Below are 12,791 nucleotides of genomic sequence, written 5' to 3' on the forward strand. Positions count from 1 at the left end.
GTCACGAAAAAATAATTACTAGTAAATACGGTGAGATCTTCCTGTATTAGTCTATCTAGCCTGTAGGCAATTATAGTGGGTTGTTTATTTGGAAGATTGGGGTACCGTGTCAATCGAGACATGTAGAAGGAGGTGACGAGAGAGGTTACGTGGAGCTGCAAGATTTTGACTGTTATGTTTTTTTGCTCCTGTTTAAGCTGCGATAGTTAATTGCGCCCCGGTTGAATTATGATCAGTGATGCATCACGGTGAAAGAGAGAGTTTACCGTATCGTGTCGTTTTAAAGGCCGCGCTGCAGCGAAAAGCGAGGTGTTTCACGAGGCGATTATATTAAAAGCACTAGCAGTATGCATCTGTTCGTACAAACGGAGCTTTCAGCCGTGCCAAAGCTAATCACGATTTCCCTTCACGAGAGTGGTAGCAAACTGGCCAAAGCAGCAGCTGGTGACTACTCCCTTCGTCCTAAAAAAAAAAATCTAAGACTAGATATAACATATTTATAGTAAAATGAATCTGTATAGATGTATGTCCAGATTTATTATATTATGATGTGTCACTTTCAGTATCTGGTTGGTTTTTTATGGAACGGAGGAAGTAGCTACACCATGTTTAGTTACAAGCTTTTTTTTTTCAAACTTCCAACTTTCCCATTACATCAAAACTTTTTTACACATATAAACTTCTAATTTTTCCATCACATATTTCAATTTCAACCAAACTTTTAATTTTAGCTTAAACTAAACACAGTTCTTTGTTTCTTGCGGACATGAAGCATATCCCACGATCGGCAGGATCGGGCGGTGGTCATGCAGTGGCGCCGTCAGTAGTCATGGTCCCTTGCCTCCCCCAGTTGCCTGGAATTTACTGGGAACGCGACGAGATGGGCTGGACGTACGCAGGCAGGAGGGGATGGAAAGGGAAGGCGGCCAATAAAGTGGACGGACGCAGGATCGCCAAGCCACCGGCGGACAGTTCGTCCTCGCGACCCCAAACCGATCCAGAGAGACGCGCCGGATCCATCTGGTAGTTGGGATTTGGGAAGATGACGATGATAAGGCGATGGATGGGAGAGATCGAAGGGGTTCGCGGTTTCACGGAATCCTCCGCTAGTTTCGCGTGCCAAAACGCCGCCGATACGCACGGTAGTAGGTATCTCCGCATGTGCCCTATGTCTCCTCGGGTATGTTTGGAGTAGCTTTAAATTTTGAGAAGCAACTGTTTCATACCCAGCTTCTGAGAATCTGGAAAATGCCTAAAACCTAGCTTCTCCAGCTTCTGACTTTTTAGTTCATTTTTCAGAATCTATAACTACATATTCTCAAAAGCTTGTTTGATACCCAGCTTCTGAGAATTTGGAAAATGTCTAAAACCTAGCTTCTCCAGCTTCTGACTTCTTAGTTCATTTTTCAGAATCTATAACTACATATTCTCAAAAACTATGGATTGTTTGGGACAGCTTTTAGCAGAAGCATCTTTTGGAAAAAGCTGCAGCTAGGACAAGCTCCCCCAAACAGGACCTTCGTGACTTCACCGATGGAACGAGGTGGAATTATCGGCGTAATTTAGGATTAAACTGTTCGAGGAACGTGTGTGATTATTAAGGTTTATAAAACCACGCGGTAATTAATAAGTTATCAAGTACAGTACCCTTCTTAATTTTTGAAACTATGATATACTTCATGATAACTACCCGGTTACTACGATAACCGTTTAAACGTGAGGTGGTGATAACCTTATCCAAAACGATTTGATAAACCCTAATTATTCGTCAACGAGTTGTGTTTTTTTTTCCTAGTTATATCCAAAATCGGAGCTTAGCAAGCGGGGAACCAAAAATCCCAAATTCCGGTGACGCACGCAGCGAGTCCAATGGGAGGAATCTTTTGGCCCGCAAAAGGAAAGAGCGCGGCTGCGGCCGCATCGGTGGACGGGGATAGCAGCGGAGGAGGGCGTTGGAATCTCTCGCGGCGACCATGGCCCATGGGTTGGTTGGTTGGTTGGTTGGGTGGCTGGCGTGGAGGCCCCGCACACCGGAATCGTACAACAAAATCGTCGCGCGGAAGGATGGATGAGTGACGAGACGGACGACGAGATGCGCGCGGAAGGCGACGGGCGCGACCCGGCGAGACAGTGAGTCGGCAGCGCACGCCACCCCGCCGGATTGGCTAGCCGCAGCCTGCGCTACAGTGGCAGACTGCATATCCAAGCGATGCACGGAACAAAAATTGGCAGAAACTGTAACAAGAATTACACCAAGACAGAAGAAAAAACATTTCCTAGGGTGATGAAATCGTCGATCTTTGGTTTGGTTTAGTAATATCTACCATAAGGGTCGGAGTATTTGATTCCAATGTATTTAAAAACTATAAATGTATTCAAAACTTCCAGTGTATTTAAAAATTATAAATGTATTTAAACACGTGACTGAATCATATCATTTCCATCAAAATTCATATGGAATGATCATATAGAGATTTTCAATAAAAGTTAACCCAAGCTTCAATCTTTTAAAAAAATTTCTTCGAGTCTATCTGTCTCCTATGATTCATGTGATCTATTCAAACGATCGTACATGTTTCATTATTCTCTGTTGCTCTTGATTCTTATAAAAAACTTGTGTTTTTTCTATTGCTCTAATTTTTCAATCCGGTGTTTCAAAGGAGTCCTAATCATTTTCTTTGGATGAAGATTGTGAATGAGTTTGGATCAACTACTAGGATAGATTACTTTTTCATTTTCATCCATGCTTTCCAAACTCATAAAATAGTGTGCTTCGTACAGAAACTTTATAAATAGATTTTTTCTAAAAAAATAAATTTATTTTTTAATTTTGTAATAGTTAATGCTTAATTAATCACTCGTTACTGATTTATCTCAATTACAACGTGCAATAGATTATAGCTAGGTTCAAATGCAACCAAATGTATCTTAGGGTTTGTTTGAGTGGAACTTAATATTCTGATAAGTAGATGTTTGGTAGTCAATTTATGATAATCTGTAGATTCTACAGCTACAACTTATCAGAATCTAGATAAAAAAATACTGAACTGTTTAGGAGAGCTTCTAATTCTAAGAGAAACTGGAGTAGTTAGAAGCTTCCCTAAACAGATTATTAAGCTATTGCTAAATTTGATTTTGTGGCACGATTGCTAATCACCTTGCGATAAGCGGTCGGCGGTAGCGGCAATGGCTTATCATTTCTCATGGGATTTCTGGAGGAAGAGTATATTTAGGCAGATAATTGTCTCTTTCAACTTGAGAAACAAGCTACCACTGGAGTAATGTACTAGCACTACATACCCGTAGTAATGCTTGTCACGGTACCGCGGCTATCTCCTTGGTCCATAGTGCGGATGTCGTAGCAGCACTTGTGACCGCTCACTCCGGCTAATAATAGCCTGAGAAAACTAAGCCCCATGTGGACCCACCCACTTGATGCTGCTGCCTATAGTAATCTATTTGGCCATGGTGACGAGAACCAGGCAAAAACTTTATAAAACTAGCGCCGATTGCCGACTAAATCAATCAAATGTAAAAAAAAAAGGATGAATTTTGATCTAGTTAAATCAGTTATCAGTTCATCCTGCCCATAGTTAGGAGTGACGACAAGCATGTGCCAGGGATAATACAGCAACATAAAGTATTGAGACAGGAAAGAAAGGCCATGTTAGTATGTTACTGCTACCTCAATCATGCAGAGTACGTTCATAAACATGTGATGCGAGATCACTAAAAAAACATCAAGAAATCCGTCCTGTGTCAAGCACTGCTCTGCTGGTTCCCCTCCCTTGCACAACTCTTTTTTGTCAGTGGAGTATTTTTACTTGTGAAGCACATGCATCCACTCTCGTTTTTCTTCCCCTGAATTCTCATTGCCATGTCGTTCGTATCAACTGCCCAGCACGCAACCATGCATCGACGTGCCATCGAATAGTTCTTTAGTTTATGAGTTCTTTGTTACGGCACTCCAGTCGATCGGTCAAATAGTTCTTTGGATAACCATATTGAATAGTTTTGCACTCTTTGGATAACCGTATTGAATTATAGAAGTAGACGGGTTCAGATTGATGCCCACCATGGAATGGACATGGTCAGTTTCTGAGTTTGTTTGCTTCACAACTCTGATTAAAAAAAAACTCTGAAGCCGTGGGTCAAACTTTAAACTCTCTAATTTGAGCTCGGAGTGCCACATACTTAATTGGAATTCTGCAGCTATTATGTAACCCTAAACTGTAACTTCAGATTGAAGGATTCCTGAATCTATATTTTCCAATAGCGCTTTTTCCAATAATTGAAGTCATGGTCCAATAATGTGAACTCAGCTGATTCCTGTATCATGGCCAAGATAGAGCCAACAAAGAATAAGAGAAAAAAGATATCTTCCTATCTTGAAAGGAAATTCCAATTAGTTAAACAGTCAACGATCTCCTTGTTGCTTTCATTTATTATGTGCTGAGGCTTACAATTTCACTGATATTTCTTCTGCCCTTTTGTTGACGTTGATGGAATCATTACAAAAAAAAAAAAAAAGAGAGGTGACGTTGATGAACTGCTGTCTCTGTTCCTGTGGCCATTAATTCGGCCTATAATCTAGCAATTCATTTCGGAAAGTACAGCCCAACAGTGAACAGATAGAAGTATCAGATACGTGGGCCAAATTCACATGTTCGGTCGATATAGTCCCAGCCCAGCCAGTATAATAAACTAACAAAGGACTGACGAAACGAGATGTTCAACAAAACACGAGCTAAACAAAATATCCACCGATCAAGCCAATCGGGATCTTTACCTAATTTACTAACATATATAACTAACTCTCACAAACTGATAGTAAAAAATTAACCCTAAACCAAAACACTCTAAACCTAATTAACGCCCATCTCAATTTCTAGTTGATTCCAAGGAATTTCTTGATTGGACCTTCCAGCTGCTGCATGACGGCCTTCCATCCAGCCTCCGTGGGGTGCACATCGTCCCAGTAGAAGTACTTCTCCGGATCGTTGCACACGCTGAACAGGTCCTTGCCATCGTGTCCCTTCTGCCCGCAGAAGCCGTTCGGGTCCAAGCTCTCGCAGCACGGCTGCATCTTGTGCTCGAACTGGCTCGACACCTTGTGCTTCGAACCTACATATCAAATTCGTCAATGGACACATGTACGTTGTAAACAGAAAAATGAAAGTTCATCAAGAAATTAAAACGAATCAACAATGCGTAGTAATTATATATTACCTTGGTCGGGATTGACGATGTTGGAGAAGGCAGTGTTGAGGTCGACATGGTGGACGTAGTCGAGGTGCGAGAGCTTCTGTTGGAGGTTGCTGCCGTGGAGGTAGGCGCCCATGTTGCCGGTGGAGCTGCAGCCGGAGTAGTTGCCCGGCCTGGTTACCCACGGCGTGCAGCCGACGGGGTGCAGGTTGTTCACCAGGATCTTCCTCGCCCCGTTGTTCTTCAGCCTGTGCACCTGCTTCGCGATCTCGCTCGTCACCTCATCGACAAACTTGATCATCTGCAAACACAAAGAACATGCAATATCGATCGATCAGAAAGACTGTTAACTAGGACGTACTCCAGTAGCTAATGTGTGTGAAGGCTGATTTAGATGACTATTTAGGTAGCATGCACGAAACGAGAATCATTTTCCCCGATCTGTGTACTGACCTTGCTAGTGTCGTTGACGTTGGCGAGGCGGGCGTAGTCGTTGCCGGAGACGGCGACGAGGGCGATGGAGTTACGGAGGTTCCGGCGGGTGATGGTGCCGTCCTGCACCAGGTCCCTGAAGTGGTCGACCTGCTTGTCGAGCGTCGGCGCGCCGCTCGGCAGCTTGAACACGCCGGAGCCGCCGGCGGCGAAGTTCATGCCGTGCGGGTGCACGTAGTTGTCCACCCTCCTGTACGTCGGAGGCGCCTCATGACGCCCCAGCATCCGTGCTGCAAAATGTACAGCCAAATTATTAAGTACGCAGTAACATTTTCAATCTGAGATTGAATCTGAAAATGGATGCTGTTGAAAATTTCCTTCAAGATCGATTATTCAATCTGAAAATGGATAATTAGGTTATAGTTAGTTAGTTAATTACCGATGAGATCGGACTGGACCATGGCGTTGGAGAAGCGGCCGGTTGGGCGGTTGTTGCCACGGTCACGGCCGTAGGGGTAGTACCATTCGCGCGACTGCTCGCTCAGTCGGCGCTTGGGGAGATTGCCGGTGTCGGCGAACGAATCGCCGAACACGAACAGCGTGTAGAACCCGTTGTCGGAGTCGCCGAAAGCGGCAGGATCGGGACGCGCCTCCACATGAACAGCTGTTATATATACGCACACGCATTATCGATCTCATTAATTCGTCAGAAATGAATATTTGATTTGATCAATTAATATTAAATTGATAATTGAACACATAGTCAAGAACAAGAATGAAGGCGCTGCAGATGGCACGTACCATGCAGAACGAAGAGGATGAAGCAGGTGACGGGAAGTAGCAAGGAGAGCTTCGCCGCCATGGCCGGCAACAACTGAAAGCTCCTCGGTTGACGGTGGAAGGTGTAACTCGTTGAATTGCTTGTGGCTTTGCATGCATGGGTGTTTACCACCCTATTTATAGACACGACGAGGCTGCAAATCTGTTCCGAATCTACTATTCTCAAGGTGGTTTTGCGAGGTGATTGGATCACGCGGCGCCGGCGCCCTTAACTTCCGAGTAACAGTTGGGATTAGGAAGTACTCCAACGGCTAACGACGTGCAGCGAGCAGCTGTGATTTTCCAATGTGATCGCGTACTCCTATCTACCAGGGCCGGCCGAAATGCTCCCACACGACCAGCCCAATCATGTGGGCCGAATCACGCCGGCCGCTCAGCTCCTACGCTTATCCATGTGATAAAGCAGTTCAATCTTATCTTCCTGCTTATACATTATAAGAAAATCTAATTGTCAGGAGTTTTACACTAAACTAAACTTTATATACTTTTTATCTCTATATATGCCAATAAAAATACGAGACTACCCATTGATATTTCAATAGATTTGAAGCTTCAAATTTTACAGAATTTTCAACCAATACATATAGCCATTTTTGAATGAAATAAAAGAAAAGGGACAAACATATAGAAAATCATAAATCTTGAGAAAGAAGCTGTTGTAAAATATGTTTTTTTAATGTAAGAGTGTAGTTGCTCTGTAATAAGTGTAAATACTCTATAACCTAATAACCAAATATAAGTACTTTGTAACTAAATGTAATTGCAACTTTGCAAGTTGAATTCATAGGAACACAAATCTTGATACAAGATCGTACGGGTGAAAAGTCAGAGTATAAGAACTCAAAATTCTATCGCAAGTGAAATAGCAAAACCTCAAATATCATACCCTGTACTAGTTTTGTAAGTTGGGGGATTATCCAGTTTTACGGTTGAAAAGCACGATTTTGTATCTCGTGACATGATGAGAGGAACCTCAGGTATACCTTTTCCATCTGACTGATTACTGTAGTCTTCTGTAATTCTGTTCGCAGTTACAAAACTTTTTTTCAAACAAGTTTACGTACTACGCTGCTCGTTTTGTTTCTCTCTTAACCGTGAACAGCGTGATATTGAATTTTGAGTAAAGTGTATTAGCGGTCCTTAAACTTGTATGGTTGTGTTATATAGGTCTCTAAACTCTCAAAATGTATATACGGATCGCATAACTTGTCAAAGTGTATCATCTAGATCCCAAATTAGCACATCCCCTCTAAGATCCTATGTAGCGCTGATATGGCAATGCCACATGGACGTGACGTGTCCTTTTCCTTTTTTTCTTCTTTTTCCTTTTCTTTTTCGTTTTCTTCTCATTCTTCTTTTTTTTCCTTTTTTCTGCACGGGTCACAGAGAAAGGGGAAAAAGATAAAAGAAAAGGAAAAAGGAAAAAAAATTAAATGGGTCCCATTTGTCAGTCAAAATAATGCTATATCATGTCTGTGAGGCATATGCCACATCAACGTCACATAAGATCCTGAAGAGGTTTTAGTGATTTGGGACCTAGATGGCACACTATGACAAGTTATGAGACTTGGATATGCATTTTGAGAGTTTAGGGATCTAAAAGACATACCCCTACAAGTTTAAAGACTGCCCGTACACTTTACTCTTGAATTTTTTATCGTCCTATGATAGATGCCTAGAATCCAAGAACTGCATTATTTTTTTAAGTTTATAACTTATCCTTCTCATTTTCCACACGCACGTTCTTAAACTGTTAAATGGTTTGTGTTTTTTTTAAAAAAAGTTGCTTTAAAAAATCATATTAATCTATTTTTTAAAAAAAAACTAATACTTAGTTATGTTAATGAGTTGCTCCGTTTTGCGTGTAAGAAAAATTAGTTTCCAACGGTAAGGAAGGAACAAACTGTTAAATTGACGAGTAGAAGATGTTTCTCTGTGGGCGGAAAGACGATAGAGGTTGTGTTTAGCTACCTTCAAACTTCCAAAAATTCCGTCACATCAAATGTTTGTACACACACATGGAGTATTAGATGTGGACGAAAAAAATCAATTACACAGTTTGCATGTAAATTGCGAGACGAATCTTTTAAGTCTAATTACGTCATGATTTGACAATGTGGTGCTACAGTAAAATTTGCTAATGATGGATTAATTAGACTTAATAAATTCGTCTTGAAATTTACGGGTGGAATTTTTGTTTTGTTATTAATATACGTTTAATACTTTAAATGTGTGTCTGTATACTTAAAAAAAAATTTAGCTGTGTAATTAAACTCGGCCAGAATTGTAGTCCAAGCTTCGAAAGCTACTCTCTCCCGCCCCCTTTCTTCTCACCATTCATAATGGCACAGTGGTGCTCGTCCCTTATAGTGATGTACTCCCATGTTTATTATTTTCAATGGAAGATTCAGTGGGAAAGCTCTCTCCTCCAGTGATTTCTCCAAAAAAAAGAAAAAGAAAATCACGAGTAGCTCTCTCTAAAAAAATCACGAGTAGCGACAAATACTAAAAACAGTTCTTCCAAGAAGCTGCCATAGCCTATGATCCAAGAGGCGAAGACCAATTTACAAAGTTAGGAATACGACAGCTTCCACCTAACTATAATGTTCCTCACAATCTTATAGACACATCAGACAAGAACAGACACATTATGGATATAGGCTGTGTTCGGATGCCTGAGTTCCCAACTCTAACAGTGCGCACGGAAAACGGAGCGATCCATTAGCACGTGATTAATTAAGTATTAGCTAATTTATTCTTTAAAAATGGATTAATATGTTTTTTTAGACAACTTACGTATAGAAACTTTTTATAAAAAACGATCCATTTAACAGTTTGAAAAGCGTGCACGCGAAAAACGAGAGTTGAGTATTGGGAACTTGGAGTTCCAAACACAGCCATAGGAGGAGAATGAAAAATGGATTGTTATTATTTCAGACGAGTATACAACCAATGGTTTAACTCCCAGTTACCCACACCACATCAATTCGTTTTTAAAAGTCCCTGCTCTGATCTATATTACACAAAAACAATATGCCTAATTTGCTATCTACCAGACAAGGGACAGATGGCACATATAATTAAACTTTTATCTATTTTACACGGTGGTACAAAATATGCGCGGTGATTTATCCCCAAGATTACATGTACTGTCTATGGTTTCTGTAGAGTCCAGAGAAATAATCTGAGCTGAGTTCCATTATGTTACTTGAGAGCGTTTGGCACCGACGAGGCATAGATGCATCAGTGAAGTACTTGAGGCAGATCTAGTGAGCCATATAGAGGTATGGTTTCGATCTGATTTCTATTTTCCAACAAAAAATGGCCTCTAGTGCTGACCTTCAGTATTCAATAGCGTGGTCCGCTTGAGTGGTGTTTCTGGTTTGGCATCCTGTTGGCGGGAAGCGATGGTTACCAGAGGAGGATCAATTTTCCATCTGCACAAAAATGAAGGATAAATTTAGTACTGTGGTTTAAGAGAAACATCAGGGTTAATCTGATAGATCTTCAAACTCAAGCAAACAAGAAGGGGGTATTCTTTTGATTCTTATGCCATGCAAATCACAAAAGACATATAATGAATTTATAAACACCAAAGGTTACAGTGACAGGACATACATTTCATATTCAAATCACCACACAACAGGGTAAGGTTGATTCAGGAAAGAGGTTTCATCATTGATAGGAATGATGTGTTAATGGAAGTGATAAGTATGGCCAATTAGAGTTGTCTGCCTCTACCTTTTATTGACACAACGCATGGGACAGCTAGATCAGGCCAGAAAGTGGAAGAAAATAAAGAGCCTTTTGGTGAAAGTAAGGCGAATGTGGTATCATATCCCCTTCCGGTCCTCCACAGATTAAACAAGTTAACTCACCACAAACATCATGAAACGATGGCAAGAAAAATAACAGTTTTAAATACTCGTACTCCATCTTAAATGATACTCCACTCACTACTAGATTGTTGACATACTAAAGAAAACCCAATATCCTGGCACAATTTGAGGAGTACCAGCATATACTAGTACCATATGTATAATAATTAATATACTAGTACAAGAAGACAGACGTATTTGGTATATCAGATGAGTTGCCCAAGACTCGGAGACTGAGATAGGCTGGTCACAATATATGAATACTGTTGCTAAGAAAAAATTGGCCCTGTTCTAGTGTTGTGTCTGGTCGGCACATGTGCTTGAGACCTACACGGATCGCTTTCAGCGATCGTCCCCACCCCACCGAACATATTAGGAACACAATGACCATCGTCGCCTCGCCAACCATAATCTGCTCGACCTAACGTACCTTACCTTGCCATGGTGTCGGGATCAAATCCTAGATCTGACCCATGCAATTTCGAGCTAACTGCTAACGTGCTAATCAAATCACCCGTAATCACGCGGTAACATAGTACTAGCATTTGGAGATTTATTAAATTTGGGAGGAGTAATCTGGTGATGTAGAGAGAGGGCACCGACGAAACTTACTCGTGTGGGAATTTGACCTCGTGGAGGGCATCCGACCGGTGGGACCATGCCAGGGCGGCCTGGCCGCAGCTGGCGAGCGGCTCGACGCGGGCGGCGTCGGTGACCAGCGAGAGCGGGCTGGCGGCGGCGCCGTCGTCGATGGCGTCGATGTCGCGCACCCACTCGGGGCGCGACGCCGCGCCGCCGCCCTCCCAGAGCGCCTGCGCGTTCACCACGAACCCGGCCCACTCCAGCCTGCTCGACAGCAGCATGTCGCCACGGTTCGCCGGCAGCATGGTCTCCTCCGACACGTGGTAGCCCACCAGCTTCCCCTCCGCGTCGCACGACGGCGCCTGGAGGAACGTCTCGCTGGTGCCCTCGTCCTCGCCCAGCACGCCGACGGGCACGGCGCCCACCGACTTCACCTTCTGCGCCTCGTCGAACAGCTCCGTCCGGAGGATGCTGTTCTCGTCGGCGAACACCACGACGCCGTCCATCTTCCTCTTCCGTATCTCCCTGCATTTGGTGGCACCAGAGAGATCTCAATTGCAACATCCGAGGTCGCGAATCGAGAGCGAGATCTAGCTGCGGTGATTACCTCAGGGCGTGCATTCGCAGGCGCGAGGTGGAGGAGTCGGGTCCCGTGATGTGGAGGAAGTTGAGGTTGGAGCGGGACAGCACGGCGGCGACGGCGTCGGTGTGGTGCTCAGGCTCGACGACGATCCACGTGAGAGGGCCGTCGACGAGGCGGAGGGTGTGCGCCATCGACGTGAGGGAGGGCACCTGGAGCGCGGAGGTGGTGGTCGGGGTGACGGCAATGACGGGCCTCGGTGGCCCAGCCCCGCGGCGACGGCTGCTGCGCTGCGCGTTCTGGACGGCGGCGAGGATGTGGTGCGCCTTGAGGAGCTCGTTGGGGTCAGGGTGCGGCCACGGGCGGACGCGGATCGGGTGGCGGCCGACGAACACCGGTCCGTGGTGGTGGTGCTGCGGGTGTGCCCCGACCTCGGCGGCCACCGTGGTGGTCGTCACGGTCGTCGTGGTGGTGGTGGTCGTCGTCGTGATGGTGGTCGTCGCGTTGGCGGCGGCGAGCATGACGGGCGGGGAGACGAGCGAGACGAGGTGGGCGGTGGGGTTGATCGGCGTGGGGAGGAACAGCAGGTAGACGATGAGGCGCGAGAACCTGAACCCGACCGCCATGGAGGTGGCGCAGAAGAGCGCGTGCAGCAGCAGCCACGCGGCGGGCAGCGACGGCTTGGACGGCTCGGGCGGGGAGTCCGGCGACCCCGCCGCCGGCGCCAGCATCGGCCACAGCGGCCGCAGCAGCGGGAGCTTCATGGTCACAGCTTATTAGCTCGGCAAATCGCTTAGAGGCAAGCAAGCGGCGGTGGGGAAGTGGCAAGTGGTGAGGTATAAGAGAGCAGAGGAGGTTGGGTCGCCGCCGCGGCTCGGGTGGGTGAATAATTGTGTGGAATTATTAGGAGGAGGAGAGGGGGAAAAGGGCAAGCAGCTGGTGGTGGATGGTGAGGTGAGGTGTTGGGGTTCCACCGCGAACTCGGCAATTGGAGAAGAGAAGAAGAAGCGAGAGAGATGACACGAACACGAGGTGAGGTTGGGGTTGGGGTTGGGGGTTGGGCTGGCGGTGGCGGTGGCGGTGGCGGTTGAGGCGTGGGATTGGGGGAGAAAACACGCCCGAACGCTGGGAATATTTCGGCCGTTGGCGGCCACGCGGTGGCAGCCAGACACGGTTCCCCATTTTCACGTTTTTTAAAAAGCTCGGTTGCTTTTACCTCTCTGACGGCGGTGTGGGTATCTTGTTCACTTTGGTTGGTGAAGCTGTCTACTCCG

The 12,791-nt window shown here is 45.0% G+C and overlaps 2 protein-coding genes across 2 annotated transcripts; both read right to left on the reverse strand.

Moving 5' to 3' along the window:
• Positions 1–4,543: 4,543 nt before the first annotated feature.
• Positions 4,544–6,638, reverse strand: LOC127769813 (GDSL esterase/lipase At5g03610-like). The gene is made up of 5 exons (XM_052295470.1): positions 6,439–6,638; positions 6,077–6,301; positions 5,659–5,927; positions 5,230–5,506; positions 4,544–5,124 (listed from the first exon to the last, which is right to left on the reverse strand). The coding sequence occupies exons 1-5, from the start codon at positions 6,497–6,499 to the stop codon at positions 4,889–4,891; spliced, it is 1,068 nt and encodes a 355-aa protein (XP_052151430.1). The 5' UTR covers positions 6,500–6,638; the 3' UTR covers positions 4,544–4,888.
• Positions 6,639–9,379: 2,741 nt separating this feature from the next.
• Positions 9,380–12,593, reverse strand: LOC127771823 (probable glucuronosyltransferase Os04g0650300). Its single transcript, XM_052297762.1, has 3 exons — positions 11,545–12,593; positions 10,968–11,462; positions 9,380–9,914 (listed from the first exon to the last, which is right to left on the reverse strand). The coding sequence occupies exons 1-3, from the start codon at positions 12,279–12,281 to the stop codon at positions 9,806–9,808; spliced, it is 1,341 nt and encodes a 446-aa protein (XP_052153722.1). The 5' UTR covers positions 12,282–12,593; the 3' UTR covers positions 9,380–9,805.
• Positions 12,594–12,791: the final 198 nt, after the last annotated feature.

The sequence above is a fragment of the Oryza glaberrima genome, chromosome 4 (assembly GCF_000147395.1).
Source record: "Oryza glaberrima chromosome 4, OglaRS2, whole genome shotgun sequence".
NCBI lineage: Eukaryota > Viridiplantae > Streptophyta > Magnoliopsida > Poales > Poaceae > Oryza > Oryza glaberrima.

What these genes read in the sequence shown, in the direction of transcription:
- LOC127771823 (XM_052297762.1), bottom strand. Translation starts at nt 12,281, where the DNA reads ATGAAGCTCCCGCTGCTGCGGCCGCTGTGGCCGATGCTGGCGCCGGCG. An exon ending in CTGCGAATGCACGCCCTGAG is followed by an intron (nt 11,463 to 11,544) that starts GTAATCACCGCA and finishes CACCAAATGCAG; the next exon opens with GGAGATACGGAAGAGGAAGA. An exon ending in GAGGTCAAATTCCCACACGA is followed by an intron (nt 9,915 to 10,967) that starts GTAAGTTTCGTC and finishes ATTTTTGTGCAG; the next exon opens with ATGGAAAATTGATCCTCCTC.
- LOC127769813 (XM_052295470.1), bottom strand. Translation starts at nt 6,499, where the DNA reads ATGGCGGCGAAGCTCTCCTTGCTACTTCCCGTCACCTGCTTCATCCTC. An exon ending in GGTCCAGTCCGATCTCATCG is followed by an intron (nt 5,928 to 6,076) that starts GTAATTAACTAA and finishes TACATTTTGCAG; the next exon opens with CACGGATGCTGGGGCGTCAT. An exon ending in CATCGTCAATCCCGACCAAG is followed by an intron (nt 5,125 to 5,229) that starts GTAATATATAAT and finishes TTTGATATGTAG; the next exon opens with GTTCGAAGCACAAGGTGTCG.